The sequence below is a fragment of the Ornithodoros turicata genome, chromosome 5, assembly GCF_037126465.1.
Source record: "Ornithodoros turicata isolate Travis chromosome 5, ASM3712646v1, whole genome shotgun sequence".
Classification (NCBI taxonomy): domain Eukaryota; kingdom Metazoa; phylum Arthropoda; class Arachnida; order Ixodida; family Argasidae; genus Ornithodoros; species Ornithodoros turicata.
Window position 1 is genome coordinate 82,198,615 of NC_088205.1, and position 20,277 is coordinate 82,218,891.

At 46.9% G+C, this 20,277-nt stretch overlaps 2 protein-coding genes across 2 annotated transcripts in view; one reads left to right on the top strand and one right to left on the bottom strand.

Annotated features, from left to right (window-relative positions):
* The window catches only part of LOC135395963 (uncharacterized), a 372,855-nt gene that overhangs the window by 322,294 nt on the left and 30,284 nt on the right, over positions 1 to 20,277 (top strand). Inside the window, exon 9 of the mRNA XM_064627047.1 lies at positions 11,751 to 11,835. Coding sequence (XP_064483117.1) covers positions 11,751 to 11,791 — 41 coding nt within the window. The 3' untranslated portion in view covers positions 11,792 to 11,835. The remainder of the gene's footprint in view (positions 1 to 11,750; positions 11,836 to 20,277) is intronic.
* The window catches only part of LOC135394991 (leucine-rich repeat-containing protein 4-like), a 121,745-nt gene continuing 117,725 nt past the window's right edge, over positions 16,258 to 20,277 (bottom strand). The window contains exon 5 of the mRNA XM_064626137.1: positions 16,258 to 18,865. The gene's annotated coding sequence lies outside the window, so the exon portion shown is untranslated. The remainder of the gene's footprint in view (positions 18,866 to 20,277) is intronic.

Consider the following 20,277-nt stretch of genomic DNA (forward strand, 5'->3'; position numbering starts at 1 on the left):
GCTCTGTTTGCAAAGCAATCGACGAGCTGCAAGGCGCACATGCTATTACATATTATAAGCGGCTTGGTCGCCTCTAATGGTCTTTCGCGAAGCCATGTTGGAAATGGCGTCTTTAACGCATAATTTGCGGACGGACCAAAGTGGTTGCGCGATAGGACAGCTTTCGGCGAAAATTTGCCGAAGACGTCGACGCTCAGCTGAGGTCCCTTTCAAACAGCTGGGTCGCTGTATCCTTTCTTTCCATTTTACTAACGAGCGTGAACTAATAGATACAGCATCTGCTGCTTAGCTGCGGTTATGCTAAGATATACAAGGGGTAGCTGGATAAAAATATTCAGTTCCTCCGCCGCCTGTGATGTTTCGGGTTTTCCATAAGCATATTGTACGGGACGATATTGGCACTGTTCTGGCCGAAGTCGGCCCGAGACGCATTCTTATCTGAGAGTACTTTCTCGATTTGTCGCATGTATGTACACCGCTGATAGCCATAGTTCCGCAGTGCTCAGAACGATTTTTTTAAGACAATGCGCGTGCTTTTTCACATAATGTTCGGTGCCGCATTTCCCACTTGTTTAAGTGAAAGTCACGTGGGCTCCTGTGAAAGGTCAAATCACCACGCGTTATGTGAAAAAGGTTTACCTATTGGGGTATTTTTATCGATGAAGCCTGGGGAAAATGCCAAAATTAACGAATAAGTTAGGGCTGCAAAATGTTAGTTTAGGGGATGCGGGCATAATGCGGGTTACCCGACGGAGGCATTGAGGGTACACCCGAGGTTACGTCCCATTTCGCCTAATGCGATTTTTCAGGATTACGAGGGTGAGACTGGGTGAGACGTGTCCTTAGGCGAAATGGGACTGCCAACAAGTGGGCGTTGCTATCTGTGATCGACGGCAGCAGGGAATGGCTCCGCCCCCGTGTGCAGTTTGGACACCGTATAAAGTTCTAATAGGTACAGCAAGTTGTAACGTTACAAGGGAGGGGGGGGGGTAGGAAAAAATTTGGGGGGTGCCGCCTTAAAATTGCGGGTGGTGTTTGGGGTTCTTTGGGGGGCCTGAATACATCACTGCTGTCGGACATCAATGCACTTTAACTGAATATCGTCGTTGAACTATGTTCGTTATTCCTTAAAAATGTGTTCGGCGGCTTCGGGATTGGTATATGCTTATGTGTATACGAAGAGCTTCGCGAATATAAAATAAATACGACGTTAAAACGCGGGGAATCCGTTTTTCCATGTTTGTATAAGTGATGTATGCACGATGTAGGAGTGCAGAGAAAAATAGATATTTGGCTGAAAAATGCGATCTTCAGTGATGATCAAGCACAGGCCGAAACAACGCAACGGAAAAGGAGAAACGCCTTCTTTCTTCGCGTTACACGCCTCAGTAGGCGAAATGGGACAGCCGTGCACATGCATTAGGCGAACTGCATGGGACCACATGCAGTTCCGGGTGCTGAAACATGGCGAGGGATTGGGAGATAATCTGATTAAAAAAATCATTAGGCGAAATGGGAATAGGCGAAGTGGAAAGACACGACACCCGATTTTTACCCGCAGCGACACCGAAGTTCTACCCGCAAGTCGCAATACGGCGCGGCTATCGGGCGGGTAACCTGTAGGGTTGTCACCTTTTCCGTCGGCCAATACCGAACACCGGGGGGTTGCAAGCGCAACGCAGTGGGCTTCGTGAACATAGGCGTTTGAATCGATACGATGTATGAAATTTTTGTTTTTTAACCAAACGTTGCTCTAGTTATCTCGGACTACAAATGACTGGGCGTCAGTCGGAAAACCAGTAGAAGTCGATGGCTGCCCGGTCACGCTGAAAGGCGAGACAAGCAAGCAGGCACCTGATTGGCCGGCTGGAATGCATCTTTATTGGTCCTGTCAATTTCATTTGCATTGTGCCCAGTGCTGTGTGAACTATCTCAAACTCTGCGTTCTATGGGGAGCTGTTACTGCCATGCCGCCCTCCATTTTTTGCCCCGTCTTGGATTGGATGAAGTGGATTGTGGAGGACCGTATCCGATTCTTGAGTCTCGAAAGCTGAGCACTGGGGACAGAGGGTTCTAATAATAGGTTCTCCACAGTATCTTCATGTGGATCCACGTAGCTTTGATTGCTCATTTTAGCTATCGCTCAATATTTGGTGACAATCACGCAAACGAAAACCTCGAAGTCGTAAGGTTTTTACTACGACTTGGTCAATCCCCGAACATTTTATGTCCGGATTATACGTACCTTCATCCGGACACCGAACAGAAGCCTCGAATTTCCGAACTGTTCGGGTGAAATCCGGACATGTGGCATTCGTAGGGTAACCGCGGCTACACCGATTCACTTCTACGTATCACCCCTTGGCCAAAACATGGCGTGGGGCTAGTTGGACGACAAAACATGGCGTTAGACGTACGTCATATGAACGAAAAGGGCGTTACCTGCCAGGGGATGACGAAGAGACGACCAACGTAGAACCCCTTGGCCACGAACTCTTTGTCGTTCGGTGCCACACTGGAATACTCTAGAATTAAACTGTTCGTCTATGCACCTAGCGGATCCACCTCAGTCACCACCTCCGTCAACCACGGTGGATCCGCTTGGTCTACGCAAAGAACGGTTTTGAAAAGAAAAAGAAAAAAATTGAAGGACGATTAATGTAATGAATGCTGCGGAAATGCGTTAGCATTCAGCTGACCCACCCACTTCCACTAACCACCCCTAACTATCACTAACTGTTACTAACTACACAGCCACAACAGCGGCGCAAGCCTTCTACCATGCCGGCGCGGCGTATTTTCAAACGCTGCTAATGTTTGTAAATAAACAGGTATTCTCTCTCTCTCTCTCTCTCAAACGCTGCTTTCGCTCTCCCTCCGTCTCCTTTCGCCAGCTTTCGGCTCCAGCATCTGCATCCACTGCCTGACGTTGTTTGCGTTGTCCCTCGATTTCGGCAGCTCGTCGCCTTCGCTCAGAATCCGTCTTCTTTTGGCGCCTATACTTGGCCCGGCACTTGTACTCAGTTCACACTCCATTGTGTGCTTAAATTCAGCCCATACGCGCCTTGCACACCCGCAAGTTCAGACTCGCCCGCGTATCTGGCGGATACTCAGTATACCGCCATACTCAGTATACCGCCATACTCAGTATACCGCCGTACTCAGTATACCACCATACTCAGTATACCACGAAATATGTGAAACACTTTAACGAAGCGCTGAATCATCTCACATTGCACGACTACGCACGGAACACGATGGAGGTGCTTGAGAGTTACTAGGCTCTCAGTGATTACCGTTAAGTGTTTACTCAGAGGCCAGTTCGCTTCCTGAAACAGGCTCGTGTATATTTAAAAGACCAATCTTTGCACGGGAAGTAATGAATCGGCCGATTAATGAGTTCCTTCCTATATCGTATAAACTCACCCGTTGTGTTCGCGCTCATCAAGGGCGGTGTGTGCGTAACTGGGTTACTGCGATTCCATTGTGCAATTCACTGGCGCTACGATGCATGTATATGGTGGAGAAGTTAGCGTAGTGTTACGTGGTAGTGAATAATAGATCCCAATAAAGAGTGTGAGAAACATTGCGGCAAAAGGCGTAATTGACATACTATGCATCAGCGTACGTTCTAGCTCTATCGTAGGTGTACCAAAGCACCAGAAGACGGATTCCATAGTGGAGGAAAAGTAGAAGCGAAATGACACAAAAGTCGAAAGTTGTGAAATTGAACATGGTATGAAGACAAACAAGAAGTAGTTGGAGTATTGAGTACAAAATACTGAACAAAAAAAGCGTCTAGAATAGAGTATAAATACCTTATAGAAAGGTACTGGTTAAGGTGCTGAAATAATAATACAATTATTTACGATATAATAATAATATAAATATAATATACTATAAGTTAATATAAATATAAACGCAATATTTTGGAGTACGGTACTCGATACACCTGCAAGCCTGCCTGACGCAACTTTCGTGTGGACAGAGATCCGGATCGACCAACGACATTCGCTCGTTGGGGGGCGCTACAACGTCATGCTGAAGACAGAGAAGTTCTGGATTCGAATCCTGTCACCGGTTGTGCTGTCTCAGGTTTTCCCCCTAGCTTTTCTGGAAGGCATTCCAGACAGACAATATCACCTGAAGGGTGCGTATAGTCACCGTACAGTCTCATATTCTCCCCATGGACCTGTTGTCCTCCCCGCTTCGGTTCCCGTCTGTGCGCCGTCCATAACCACGGTTGCTTCGCGGTGCTAACGCGGAATGAAAAGAAATACGTGTCGAAGTCATCCAGACACAGTACAGCTAGCAGCCGCGTAAACTCTTTGTTTATTGATAGCTGAAATGTTATCCAAGCCCTGCAGTGGGTAATTGAAGTTCGCGCTCCATCTCGGACTCGAGAAACTCGTAAGCGAGCTTTAATATACTTCTTGTCACAGTTTGCCATCAAGTTTTTCAATATATAGTGAGATCAAACTTGGCACTCCAAACCTTGAAAAACAAACAGAAAGCTGCTCAACACAAAGCAGGGACGATAAAATTTCACGCGTGTTTGCCTCCCATACTGTTGCGGGCATCTGCAAACAACTATGAGCTGAGACTTTGTTTGCGGCTCAGCCCCCGCATCAGCCAATGACAGCGGAGTTTGGGAGAAAAAGCTAACAGAGAAATGGTCCAAAGAGACCGTTTGCCCTCGGGCTGATACACAGTACATAGCTTCTGTGATTGCACGCGCTTGCAAAGATGCCCTGTTTCGACGGGCATGCCATGCCATGCTGTCAGTGTGGAACATTCTATCGTGGGCTCGCTGGGATGCTTTTTAAAATTTTGTTTACGAAGAACAAAATTTACACAGTGCATCTATGCATGCAGCGGAAGCAACCTCACTTTCACTCACTCACTCACCTCACTCACGCGTACTCGCTAAGCCTTCACAACGAAACAGCAACCGAAGAGCAACGAGGAGAAAAAAAAAATGCGTAAAGTCATAAAATGGACTACTTGTAGTTACCGGCAGAACGAAGATTATCACTTTCCGACTGCACACAACATGTGTCGTGTTAAAAAGTAATTATATATTTTTTTTTTCTTTTACTTAACTTTTTTTACGGCACTGACTGCACGGCGCGAAGATGCTTTTCTTTCTAAATGCGAAACGTTCACAAAAACACTATTGTAGCGATTGCGTACTTGTCATACGTCTTTCTCAATAGCTTCCCAGATACATATTCTCATGGGCTTGATCCTGCAGCTCGTTTAATTTTACTCTTACATTCCTTCTGGTCTCTCCTTCTATGCCTTTAAAAGGTAGGAACTCATTAAGTGTCCCTAATGAGCTTTAATTTTCTACGTGTGTGAAGCGACACCTTACGAATAAATAAAGTACTTCGACATCACACAACAGATATCTCTGTTGACGCAGGGATCATTCTCCTCTCTTTCAAATGCGTCATTTTCCGTCGCAGTTGAACGCATAATAACGCCTGTCAGAAGAAAATCACGCCAGCGTAAAAATATGCATTGTTGCGATGCGGTCGCCGACAGATATGGCTTTTCAAACATTGCGACAGCCTCAGCGGGAATCTCATCGCGTACTGCGCGACGGGTAACGCAACTCCTGGTACATACGCTATAAGGCTGCATTGGCAGCGTTGCGCATGTTTAAAATTAACGGGCGCAGATGTTTACGTTTATTTTTATTTTTTCATAAAAAGGTACGAAATGGCTTTTATGCTGGTGGATCATTCGGCTAGGCGGACATTCTGCCCGAGAGTGTATACGCAACAACTAAATGACTAATACCCGCAAATGTGAGATGAAGAATTATTGTCGGCGGTCATTACTTAAAGGCACTGCATGTCTTGCATCGAACGAGAACGTACATCCATCCATCGCTAGATCTTGCTACGCAAATCATCCGGCACCGAAACCACGCACGTCAGGAGCATGGGGGGAATATAAATAAATATAAATAATAAATATACACGAGGGTGGTTTCATAAGTTTCCGGCCCGACCAACTTTTAATAGTCATAGAGACGAAACAAATGTATCACTTTTCGACATAGTCACCCTTAACTTCGATGCACTTTTGACGCCTTTCAACCAGCATTCTTACACCCTTGAAAAATAGTCCGAAGTTTTGTCCGCAAAATGCTGGAAAACTGCCTCTTGCACCTCACTATCGTTTCGAAATCTCCGTCCTCTGAGATCCCTCTTCAAGTTTGGGAACAGGAAGTAATCACTCGATGCCAAGTCTGGACTGTAGGGTGGGTGGTGGATTTCTTCGAAGGCGCACTCCTTCAGTGCAGCCTTGGCAACAGACGCCGTGTGGACAGGGGCATCGTCCTGGAGCAACCGGACACCTCGACTCAACCTGCCGCGCCTCTTTTCCTTGATGGCGTCTCGCAGTCGGTGCAGGAGTGAAGCATAATAAGTCGCATTCACTGTGGTGTTCCTCTCTTTGAAGTCGATGAGGAGGATCCCGTGATAATCCCAAAATCTTTGTGATGATCTTTGTGGATTGTGTGACCTTGGCTTTTCTTGGGGGTGCTTCTCCTGGTTTGCGCCATTCCATCGACTCCTTTTTCGAAAGGGTTCATAGTAGAGAACCATAGTCTCATCCCCTGTGACAATTGACTTCAATATTTCTTCTTCGTTCTCTTGACAGAACTCCAAAAACTCTTTGGCACAGACGACGCGCTGTTGCTTTTGAACTGACGAAAGAAGTCGTGACACCCATCTCGCACTGACCGTTTTCACGTGAAGGCCCTCGCCGATGATGCGAAAAACGGTTATTTTGGAAAGCCCCAGCCTTTCTGAGATTTCCTTCACCTTCAGACGCTTGTCGCTCAGCACTTCCTCCTCGACAAGAGACAAATTTTCTTGTGTAATCACTTCCACTGGACGACCATCGTGTGGATCATCTTCAATAAACTCTCGCCCCAGTCGAAACTGTTTAGCCCAGTCTTTTACCGTTATGTACGACGGAGAGGCTTCCCTGTACACGTTGTCCAGTCGCGCTTTAATTTCTTTAGGTGAAAGTCCCTCTTTTGTCAAGAACGTTATCACAGCACGGTACTCGATTTTTTTTCCATTTTAACTGAAGGTGCACCCTGGCTGTTTGAAATGCCGCTCTCCAACCGACAAAAGCATGGAGAGGGTTGAGGGTGGTGCTCCGGCCCTCCAACAGATGGCGCCACGCGTCCTTCATCGCATTTTCAAATTCGCGCGCATTTTCTACCTCGGGCCAGAAACTTAAGGAACCACCCTCGTATATAAATAAATATGGAGAAAATCTTCCCGGGAACAGGTCCACAAGGGATACTGCCCCGACGACCGTTTCATAGGCCGTACAATCAAAGAGGCGGACCGCGTTATCAGTGACACCTTTTCCAATATATGAAGGACAGGCTCCCCTTTGCCTACCTCCACCGCGTACGCTGATTTCAAGGGAGACCAGAGATGTCCTTTTGATGTCGATGGCGTGCATGTTTTGGGTCCCCTATCCTTACACACCGTATGCTAGAAGTCTCAAAAAGTCAACATTCAGGATTCCCGGTATTTAATCAAATTCCGACCATGTCATCATGTGCATGCACACACGTTAAATGGCCGTTCATTTCAATGGTCACTCAAGGCTGCCCATGTAACAAGGGTCACAGACAAAGTACAGTAGCGGCTGTGTAGGGCCAAGCAAGATAGCCAGGGAAAGGTCGTCGCGGACGAGCGGGGCGGCGTGTATCGCTGGCAGTTCACAGGAAGGTGTAGCGCGTGTAACACCAAGGCGCAACTGTGGAAGAGAGGTTACCGGCACAGCCGACAGGATGTTCACTTTCAGAGAGCTAAAACCACTAGGGCGTACGAACGAAGACTGCAAGAAGAAACAAACCACTGGCACGTTAGCAATCTGGGAACAGCCTAACCAGCTGCATTGACAAGCGATTCTGATTCCATTAGGATTAAGGCTACTTCCATTCTGATATTAGGATTAAGGCTAAATGATTCAATGTGCTTCTTCTGTGTTTAACAACAAGCCTATACCTGCGTCTACCCCCCCCCCCCCCCCCCACACACACACCAGCTGGTGTTATGACGAAACAAAAGCCTCAGGTCAGGAGTAGCCGATATTCTGAGAAGCGTACGTATGTTCTACCGGATCTTCTAGGCCCAGTCGAGGAAGCCTGTGTCTGTCTGTCTGTCTGTCCGTCCGTCCGTCCGTCTATGTGTGTGTGGCTTTTTTCCCTTTTTTTTAAAGCAGTAGCATGTCGGCCTACGCAGGGCTGACCTTCCCCCCCCTTTTTTTTTCAGTAACCATATCCCCCCCCATCTGTAGGAAATATCGGAGGGTGCAGGACCTGACACGTTCGCGTCGGCCTACTTTTCCACTGTCCAGGTTCCTCGAGATTTTTACGTGCCGTTTTCCTCCACCCTCGGAATCTGATCCGCCGAAGCCAGAGATGTGGCTACGGCGGCTTTCTGTTGCTCTGCGTATGCAATCTAAAAATACTATTAGCGGCACTATAAAGGGTAACCCATAGACATGGCCCATTGCCTCTTTCGTTGTCTTTTTTTTTTTTTTTGCAATAAACTTATATCTCCACCCCCAATGGACATGCAAGATCCTTTCGTTTTTTTTTCTTTCTCACTTTTCTCTGGACATTATGGTATCCATCTCTTCGTAGTTCTGCATGCGTAAATATTACCCCGAGTGGGACGAGACAGCGACAGACATAATTCATGGCCTCGCTCCCGGATGAAAGTGGATCATCATTCTTCGTTAGGGATAACCGGGTTTACTGCATCCCAGCTGAGCCCTAGCGATCGCATGTTTTCTAATATGCGTTTTCCCGCAGTCAGGGTTACAACGTCATTGCTCACACGGCTTGGGAAACATCAGAATCTGTAGCTGTTCTGTAAAGTGTCGATACAAGAAGGTGCTAACAAGCGTTGAGATCGTCGAGACATTTGGCGTCCACATATAGGTGCGGGGTGTTCGAACGACCACCACCGCCAGGACCAAGACTTAGAAAAAGGCGTAGCACTGTACACGAATGAAACAAATTGAATGTCGTTAGTAGTCGTACGTCGTATAGTCGCCAGTATTTTGTTTTTATTCCGCCTAATTTATCAATTACTTCGGTAAAGTTAATTGGCTGGGTTTTCAGATATTGGTTTTAGGTCCAAGTGTATCACTTAGCTTCATTTGAGTTCCAGCACTGTCTGTGTGTACGAGGGTGGTTCCATAAGTTTCCGGCCGGAGGTAGAAAATGCGCGCCAATTTGAAAATGTGATTAAGGACGCGCGGCGCCATCTGTTGGAGGGCCGGAGAACCACCCTCAACCCTCTCCATGCTTTTGTCGGTTGGAGAGCGGCATTTCACACAGCCAGGGTGCACTCTTCAGTTAAAATGGAAAACAATCGAGTACCGCGCTGTGATAAAATTCTTGACAAAAGAGGGACTTTCGCCTAAAGATATTAAAGCGCGACTGGACAACGTGTACAGGGAAGCCTTTCCGTCGTACACAACGGTAAAAGACTGGGCTAAACAGTTCCGACTGGGGCGAGAGTCCATTGAAGATGATCCACGCGATGGTCGTCCAGTGGAAGTGGTGACACAAGAAAATGTGTCTCTTGTCGAGGAGGAAGTGCTGAGCCACAGGCGTCTGAAGGTGAAGGAAATCTCAGAAAGGCTGGGGCTTTCCGAAACAACCGTTTTTCGCATCATCGGCGAGGGCCTTCACATGAAAAAGGTCAGTGCGAGATGGGTGCCACGACTTCTCTCGTCAGTTCAAAAGCAACAGCCCGTCGTTTGTGCCAAAGAGTTTTTGGAGCTCTGTCAAGAGAACGAAGAAGAAATATTGTAGTCAATTGTCACAGGGGATGAGACTATGGTGCTCTACTATGATCCCCTTCCGAAAAAGGAGTCGATGGAATGGCGCAAACCAGGAGAAGCACCCCCAAGAAAAGCCAAGGTCACACAATCCACAAAGAAGATCATGGCAACAATATATTGGGATTGTCACGGGATCCTCCTCATCGACTTCAAAGAGAGGAGCACTACAGTGAATGCGACTTATTATGCTTCTCTCCTGCACCGACTGCGAGACGCCAACAAGGAAAAGAGGCGCGGCAGGTTGAGTCGAGGTGTCCGGTTGCTCCAGGACAATGCCCCTGTCCACACGGCTTCTGTTGCCAAGGCTGCACTGAAGGAGTGCGGCTTCGAAGAAATCCACCACCCACCCGACAATCCAGACTTGGCACCGAGTGACTACTTCCTGTTCTCAAACTTGAAGAGGGATCTCAGAGGACGGAGATTTCAAAACGATAGTGAGGTGCGAGAGACAGTTTTCCAGCATTTTGCGGACAAAACTTCGGACTATTTTTTCAAGGGTGTAAGAATGCTGGTTGAAAGGTGTCAAAAGTGCATCGAAGTTAAGGGTGACTATTTCGAAAAGTGATACACTTGTTTCGTCTCTATGACTCTTAAAAGTTGGTCGTGCCGGAAACTTATGGAACCACCCTCGTATGTTCTTTTTACAATGTTTCATTCTGTCAATCTTTAGATTTGCACTATACTATCGTAACTGCGGTGTCGTGGCTGATGATCTCGGTTGTCTCGCGACGTAAAGCCCCGAACTATTATTATTAACTGCGGCGACGCTGAGAGCATGGCTGGAAATCGCCCTTTAACTTCCGCGCAGCAACCACGGACAAAATGAGATTTATCCAAGACCGTGTATACATCGCCTCAACCTGTTCCTCTTTACCGAACTTCAACCAAGAAACAGAAACGATTGCGAGTGAAGGGAAGTTACGCTACGCAGTCGTGCCTTCGATTAATGCCTTTCCCGGAGGTCAGAAAACTTTCCGGGCGTCATTTTGGCGCTGTTTTGTCTCGCGAGAAGGATTAAAGTGAAATTTGTTGCTGCACTTTGGGCCCTCATTAATTGCCCGGATCATTTATTTTACTGCCTTTTAATTTAATTAGCCAACAGCCATTTTTCGCTGTCGTCGACGGCCGAGAGCTAAGGAATAATGAAACTTCCTTCGCTCGAGTCCACGAAGAAAACGGGCAGAAATTTGTCGCGTTGATAGCTGTTTACGTCAAACGGAGGCGACTGCGATGAGCTCTAACAGTTGGGCGGAAAGCACTTTGTCATAGTGTGTCGCGCAGGGCGAGACTGCTCTGGAGGAAAACACGTTCCCAGCGCATTCCTCTCGAAGACTGCTGACCAGCCGCAACGCCACCTAGATAAAGAAAGAATTGCTAAAAAGCAGCTAGCGGCGGTATACTAAGACTCACTAGTATACCGTTGATAAGGCTATCGTGCCTATCGGAAACAATCGCTGTCCTACGTGACTCAGAATCTTATCCACTGATTGGTTCCGGTTGATACGGTTCGACGTTAGCAACGTTATCAACGGTCTGCTAAAACTCTCTACTGTTAAACAGAACAGGTGTGACGTTATCTGACGACTGCGTTAATATGCGGCATGATAGAGCTCACCGATACGCCGTGTCGACCTTCACGTGAGTTCGTAGCAAAGGCCCGAACTCGCACCTTATCAGATGATTGTGATCGTGAGTTTAGAAGGCCCGAAGCGGCCGAGCTATGGTTCTGTGCTGTGTCTCTCTTTTGCCTCAGTCTCGAGGGAATATTACTCTATACATTGTCAGACGTAGACCAGGTGGCTTGCATCCTACTTTTATGTTCTACGACAGTTTAAAGTCCGTCATACTCGCAGGTGACAAGAAGGAGCAGTTGCTTGGAAGACCGACAGACTGAAGCTCAAGCGAACCTCATCCATGCATCCACCTTATATGTAGTCGGTAAGTAAGGCAACGACATTTGGTGGAAATAATGCCAGTGTCGCAACATAAATAATGCATGGCCCATTACGCCTGCTCAAAGCACTACAGGTCACTCGAACATATCAGCTACTGTGCAATGCCCTCATTATGCCACGGCTGAGTGCATGCGCAGATATTCGCTTTCCGAGACCTATACCAGGTTGTCGCGCAGGGGCTACATTAGTTGACCCTGAATTTATTATAAGAAGATCTTTGTCCCGTAACAGTCGGTGCTTTCTTTTCTTTTATGACCTTACGACGTGGCTGGCACATGGAAACATAAAATCTCTTGTCTGTAATCCCTATAGGACTTAGTTAACTCTACATTAATTATTGTCGCTATCTGGCAGGGTTAATGTTGAACAAAGCAGCAAAACGCGAGTAAGGTGGTGTAAGGGAATAAACTGCGTCATTTTCCTGACGTTGAGGAAGGAGTTAAACTGACACGCAGAGAAGTTTTGACGTGTCCACTCCCGTGTGCGTGTTTTTTTTAAAATTCCGTGTTAGTGCCGCGAAGCAACTGTGGCTATAAGCGGCGTACAGCTGTGGATAGATGGAGAGAGGGCAGCAGGAAGGACTGGGTGCCAGGGGAGTTAGTATGCGTCCTGGGCCGACTTCAGGAAGAACTGTGCCGACGCTCTTCTGGAAAGCCTTCGGAAAACCCGGGAAAAACCTGAGACAGTACAGTCGGTGGTAGGATTCGAACCCGGCACCTCCCAGTCTTCAGCACGACCTTGGCTATGCCGCCAACGAGCCGCTCGGTCATGCTGCTGGGTACAACTTTATTCTGAGATGATGATAGAGATTTTCCTCGTCAGGGGCGATACTCTACCCCCATTGTTGCTGGTGGTGTGGGGAATGAAATGATGAGCCCCTTCACAATAAGGATCCAAGTCCTATGGTGTCCAAAAAGGTCAAAAGAGCTTTGAGGGCAGAGCGTTGGTGGGCTGGATTTGGGCAGGGACCAAGCAATTTTGAGAGAGAGAGTCCAGCTGATTAAGAGATCCGGAGAGTGTGGTTCGGAGAAGGTTGGTAGTGTGGGCAATAAAGAAGAGTGTGCTCTAGATCTTCTAGAGCACCACAGTGACAGCTAGGAGAGTCAACTTGTCTCAAGACCTCTTCGCTGTCGGACTTCTACGGACTGCTCATTTTATTACCACACAAAGTTAGGAGTAACACTACAACCACGGATTGGTGATCACAACCATTAGAGTACTGTTCGGAGTCTTTATGTTGAACAGAGCGCATGGCATGTACGAGCATTATGCCTTTACATATGCGCATGCTATGGAAATCGCGATTGAGTGCTAAACGGTTGCGCGAAGGCGGTCAGCCAACGGCATGATCAGTTGGGTATACTGCCCATCACACACCAAAGTCCTGCTAAAAGGCTGGGAGGTGTATGCCTACAGATTCACACCGTCGGCTCTGCTGGCTGTAGTTTTCACTCGGTTTTCCTGCACATTTTTTTTCTGACAACTGTCGGAACACTTCTCTCTGAAATGGTTCGAGAAATTATTCCGTTGCGGTGGCTGAGTTATACAGCCTTACGCCATCAAATTGACCAATGACACATATTTACGTAGACTGTTGCATTCAGGAGAACATTCGCCAAGTTGACACAACAACAACAGCAAAGCAACAGCACAGCAAAGTGATTTTACCAACAATCCGATTTTATCAACAATGACGCAGGTTCGATCCCCGGCTCCGGCTGTGCTGTCTCAAGTTTTCCCTCCGTTTTCTGGCAGACTTTCCACAGTCGACTCAGTTCCCCCTGAACGGTCCAGGACGCTAATCCCCTGTACCCCCTCCTTCCTGTCCTCTGTCCATGTCTGTACGTCGCTCATAGCCACAGTTGCTTCGCGGCTCTAACGCGGAATTAAAAAAAAAAAACAAAGCTCGTGACCCTCTGACGCGGATTGAGCGCTGTGCTCCCGTTCAGTGCGGTTTCGGTATTGGCTCACCTGCATAGCGAAATTCGGCAATTGATATTTCAACGCATGTGCGCGTTTCAGGATGCTCTGAAACTGGAATATGGCTTTCAAGGAGGGTTCTTTCACCCAAATAAGGAGTTAATTCATCAATTTTAGGTTATTAGTCACGTTGCAATTACAAACACTCTTGGATACGATGTCCGCCTCGCCGTATAACTCAACTGCAAAAAGGACACCTGTGCTGCTCCCACATTTATAAAAAGAATCTGTGAAGAATAAAAAAAAAAACGCCCTGACGTATAATATAGATACGTATTATATTCCTCCCAAATACACATATTATCGTAGGAAAGAGTGCGCATACCTCATCATGAAGAAAGCGTTCCCATAGTAATTTTCTCCTCCTCCTCTATGGAAATATTCCCCGTTGGGCGTCGCGCACTGTCTGTCGAGCTTTGGAAAGGGTATTACAAGAGCTGCGTGCTTTGGAGACAAATTAGGCTTTGTGTGTTCAACATATAGGCCACAATATTACAATCTGTGCATTACTCGCACGCGGTTAGGGATGGTATCTCGACCCCCTTAAAGTTAAGGTACTTTTGAGTTGTTCTCATCGGCGTACCGAGAGGGGGGCATTGGGGGAATGTGCCCCCCCCCCCCCTCTGGAGCTTTAAGGTCGCTTGTGAAAATAGTGCGCTCTTTAGTCATAGGTCGTAACGATTATTCTCAGATGTCAGAATGGGAACCTCTGAACACCCGCACAGTCCGCAACGTCCGCCTTCAGAAAAAGAGGTGGTCGTTGTGGTGGTGGTGGTGGGGAATCCTAGGAACACCCATGGTTGTTCTGACACCCTCTCCTTTCAAACGTACTTGTACAGCGCTGGGGAAAATTTATTGAACACAGGGGCGGTCGTCATTCTCTCCCTCGACGGCACCCTGGAGGTGGACTAGTTAAGAGAACCTGGTGACTTTCATATTGACCTTAATGGGACTATGGTTTCACCCCCTTCACACGGGCAGTCTTCAATGATAATTGAAACCGATAACCAGTGAACGTGCGCTTAGCTCCACCTAGCGTCTAACGTGTGAACTTCACAAAGCGCATTGGATCCAACGCTCTCTGACAGGTTGACACGTAACACACTTGGTGGCGCTACACGCACGTTCAATGGCCATTGGTTAAAATGGTCATTAAAGACTGTCCGTGTGACAGGGGTGTATAAATAGACGAGTTCAGAAAATCCCAGTGTTCTTTGCGCACGCATTGCATCCTGGGCGCTTGCTGAGCGGGGGAACGAAGAATAATCCTTCACATTTCGCTTTCGTTGACATCGACACGTCGTGGACAATGGACCGGTAGGGGAGAAATCGCAACAGTTTGGAGGTCACCCGTTTCTTTCGTATTAGTAAACTCCCACAGTTCAAAGCGGCGCTAAGCACTCTGGAATTTTCTGAACTCGTCTATTCAGGGTTCCGAGTTTTCTGAGTTTATTTTTGGGCAAATTCCGGGTTTGGGGGGGGGGGGGGGGGGGTTGGGGTTGCTTTGTGCCGGGAACTCGGAGTTTTTCATTTTTGTTTTTAGGGCTCAGTAAATATCCGAAATTCTGAGACAAAAATTCGACATATATTTGAATTAATGGTACCCTAAAGAGCGCCGCAGAACTGATGTGTGATGTCATCAGCATAGTCTCCTTACGTTTGCTTTCACGAGTGACGCAGTCCGCCAGAGAGTCCCCCTGGTGGGAATGACCGGCAAAGCGTCTTTGCTGTTAGCATTGCGTGTGACGACTGATGAACGATGCACTATCTCGCGACACAAAAGTACAAATCTTACATTACATACAAACTTAAAATAGTGTGCGTTATGCAAGGAATTACTTACCTGTGTCATGATCCGTGGCTTCTTCAATTGAAAGTGGCGTTGAGAGTTGAGGTGTTCGGTGATTCTCTGCGCACCCTTTCCGTTTGCGGTACTTACTGTTACGCGACAGTACTTGTAGACAACGACATCTCTATCCCGATCACACGACGACATGAACGCCTCGAAGTCAGGGTATATTCCTTGACACGTAGTCATAGTGCAGCTTCCGCTTTCGTCCCATCCCGCTGTTTAACGGTAAACGGAACAAAGCCCACAGCAAAAACCCGGCCGTAGAACTAAACTGGTCGAAGTGACGGCATAATGTCCTTGGGGTTGCGTATACAGTCACCTCATTCATTGACCCTAACACAGGGGTGTCTCACAGGCATATTACCAGCATTATACAACTGAAACCCTGAGTACACCGAATTCTGGGCTTTTGGGACCTCTTAAAAGCGCAGTTTTTCGGGTCAATCCGACAACCCTGAATCCAGCCGTATAAATCCATGGAATTAAGATGAGGCCGCTCTGTGTTTCGGGAATTTTTGCTCCCGTACTGTACCAGAGACCAACAGTGTGAATGGAAATTCAGTTTGACACCAAATAAACGGGGATTTATTGTTTGGCAAGTTATTTGAGTCGGTTTTTGTAGTAACAACAAAGAAGGTGTCCACGATGTGCAGCTTTTTCTCCTGGTCGCCGTCTTCCACGCCGTGATATGGTTGTTGGTTGATTGTTTCAGCAGGTCACAAAAAGTGTTCTAAACATGTATAGGACAATGGCTTATGTAAGTACACAGTTCAGGTTTTCTATGATGCTGAAAGTATTCAAAAGCATACAATGAAACGGGCTACGAAAAGTACGCACTGAATCCTTCGTAAAACACAGAGTACCAGAGAGTACGTATTTAAATCTTAAAACAAGGTACTCAAAAGTACTGAAGTGCCCGCATTTGAGGACCTGCAAGGTACCAAAATTAGCGAAAGTACCGAAATGTACACAGTGCAGGTCCTGTAAAGTACTAAAAGTACTGAAATGTACAGGCTGAAGCTCTTGTAAGGTTTTAGAAGTAAGAGAAGTACCGAAATTTACGCTCTTCCCATCATGTAACATACTAAAAGTACAGAAAAGCGCACTCACACGGCCAGTGAAAGGCACATACATAGGGTCCTATTATGTACTGGAAGTGCCGAAAAGAACCCGAAGGGGACTGAAAGTACGCACTGAAATAAGTTGGTGTCTCTCAAAAGACAGAAATGCTGGCAAATCCCGATGGGAGAATAATGTTGTATTGTTGACTGATTAGATGAGTCACAAAATTAGTGAGCCCATCTTTCTTATCGTTTTAGCTTGCCACTCCCGATATCCTTAATTTACTGATTTGCTTTATTTTCCCCAACCAAGTCGACAACTGAGTCAACAATGTTCAGTCATAATTGAGAAACGGTACCGAAGTGCTGACCTCACGATTGACACCCAAGACTCGTGATGTATAGTACCCGCGATACCCGCAAACTGTAACCGAAAATGTGCCGCCCGTTGGCCCACGTGTCGCCTTCGTTATTCTTCGTCGTCGATAATGCAGCAGCGCGCGAATTGTCTTGCCCCCAAGGGCCATGGTTATTAAACAAAGATATTAGATTAATAAGAGTTGCGTAGCCTCGGGTACTGCTGGCAACAACATATGTTACGTCTTCCCGAATAACTCGTGGGAACCAGCAAGGGAGAGGGAGGAAAAGAAGTTTCGAATATTCTTTAGGGAGTTTTGGGAAACCGTAAGCACCCTCCGATTCGTTTTCCGTAACTCTTATCAGCCGATCAGCTATCTGCGTAGCAATAGCTGATTGGCTGATAGCGATACGGAAAAGGGAATCTGAGGGTGATCACGGTTTTCCTAAAAGTCCCTTTTGGCTGTCTTAGAGGAGACGACATTCAAAATCGGAAATCCTTTAGCGTCCCCTCTTCAAAGGCAAAGCGGAACAAAGAAACAAAGGCAACTGCGTTGCTGAATTCCATGCCAACCTCTTTCTAGTCATTTGTGGCTCCCTACATGTTCCCCACACTGAAACGTAACCGTCGTCCTGGCCCTGACGTCATTCGATTGACAGAAGGATCTATAAATAAGGGTGCCATTAGTGTAGAGGGGAAAGAAGAAAAAAAAGACATCGGGAGAGAGAGAGAGAGAGAAAAAAAAAAGGTGGATTGCCCTAAGGGCTGTAGAGGCCCCGGGCCGGTCATTAAGGGAACCTCCTCCCTACACGGGGGGGGGGGGGGAAGAGACGCAAACACAAGGCCCCGCCATTCTGAGTGCAACCGCCGAGCTGCTTATTTGCATCGACCCGAGGAACACCATTTGGCTTTTCAACACTCTTTTTCCCCTTTCTCTCGTTCCCCCTCCCTCAATACGTGTAGCCTAATGAGATAAAAGCAAAAACGGTTCTTGGAAGGATGGCGGGCTAAAGCCATACCTTCTTCTCTGTTTTTAGTACTTTCTTGAGGGGGCGGGGGACTAAACCAGGCTGTCGTAAAACGAGCCGCAGTGGAAGGCAGACGTGGATTTGGGTAGCGTTGTCCCAGGTGTTGGAGAACAACACCCGAACGCTGTCGCCTTTTTATGACTCTGTATCCTTACCTAAATCGTCGTATAGTTGCATGCTTCGCAGTTTTTCGGCCTAAGCCAAAGCAAGATAGGATCTGCCCCTCCTTCTACTTTTACTGACACAGTGCCTGAAGACTAAATGATTTTGCGTGGCTTACGCCCTTTTATAACAGGTCGTCCTCGTGGATTTTCAGTGGAATGGCGAGGATCGACGTCATTAGGCGGAGGAGTGGTTGCGCGACAGAGTTCTGGTTTTCTGCTTAAACCCTGTCATGTTTGTTTTTAAAGGATTTTTTACGATGGTCGTGTAAATGAACGTTTCTTCTCGCACCGGGTTTTGCCCTTCAATTCTTAAAATAATAAATCTGCGTAATAAATGTCACCTTTTGTCACCAAAACAGACATACAACACAAACGAAAACACGCACAGAAAAATACGCGACCCAAAAAAATGCTAAATGGGATGGTTAAAATCAACGGGTGAAAATTGCACCCTGAGATTGCTTTGACACAGCCATTGAGTGACGTCTCGTCATCGAATCCGCTGCACAACGTGATCACGTGTTCACCACCACACTGATGTCGACCTCCTCTGTAGTCGACGATGCTTCCCTGCAAAGAAGAAAGACCCGCCATTATTTCACGTATTAATCCCTCCACATCGGCGAGCTTACACTCCGTGCCAGAACGGCTATCAGTGTGTGTGTGTTAATAGGCAGTTTTAGCAAACCGTTGGTAAGGTTATCGTGCCTATCAGAGCCAATGAGAGTTGTGTGTGACACAGAATATTTTTGTCCACTGACTGGTTCCGGTTCATACGGTTCGAAGCAAGCCCCGTTATCAACGGGTTGCTAAAACTCTCTAATTATATATTTGGGTCCTAAATCGTCTGGAGCATCTACTGACTACCCCCTTACTAATGTAGCGAAGAATATCGTCTCTCAAGCTACTGGGATGCCCCGTCATTTCAGTAACCCTATCAAACGGTAGCCCTAACCTACTATCAAGCCTGCTACGAAAAGTGTCACCCTTCGTGCACAGTTCTCACTCTTCACAGTAGACCCTTTCCTTGAGGTAGAATTAACGTTTGGTAAATACAAGTGTCCCCATGGCAGCGGACAACAGAAACAGTGAATTGGACTGGATGCGACCCAGTGCCAAACGTTGTCGTAATTTGACCGAATGCCGCTAATATTAGCGGCACGGATAATGGAAAATTACACAGCTACTCAAGTCCCATTTTCGCTTTTAGTCACCAAAGTCCAGCGTGCGAACCCAGCCGAGGACGCCGGGGATTTGGTTTCCGTACGGGGCTGTTCAGGGCACGTGGAAGAAATCACCCGGATTAATCCACAGGTCAATCAGTGTGTCATTGCTCATGATCACCGTTGGCGTAATATAGTTCCTCAAATCCTATATTTAACATCGCATATAAAATCCTTAGTCGGCCGCTTTGTTCGAGAACCATCACAGGCAAAAATGAAGCGCGATTTTATCCGAGAAACGTCATCAAAATCGCAATATTTTAGCTGCACACGAAATTAGCGCATTTTAGCACCAGAAATTCCACCCGTCCACGAGGCTGTGCCTTCAAAGGATCCTCAATCCGAGCCTTTTCATCCATCCTTCACGTTTTCAAGTTTTCGATGCGACGGCGTTCGGAAAAAAAGAATAAAGAGTGAGGAGGAGAGAAAACTTTGGTCGGAACAACTCTGAATCTTTTCGAAGAGAAACAAAGAAGGTGCCACTGAAAAATTAAAAAAAAAGTAAGTAAAGTAAAAAAAAGGTCCTCCGATTCCCCCTCTCCCTCCGGTTATTCGAGAAACAAGAATATATACGAGGAACATTTCTGGAGTCTGTCTAGCGCGATTGGTCGCAAAGAAGCCAAGTGGATCGATCTTATAAGTTGTAATGAAATTTGAGACGGTCCTTCATGGCGGCGCATGACGACACCATTTCATCTCTTTCAACGAGAGATATTTTTTTTTTTTTTCGTTTTCGAAATGGGAAGCTGTTGTGCAGAC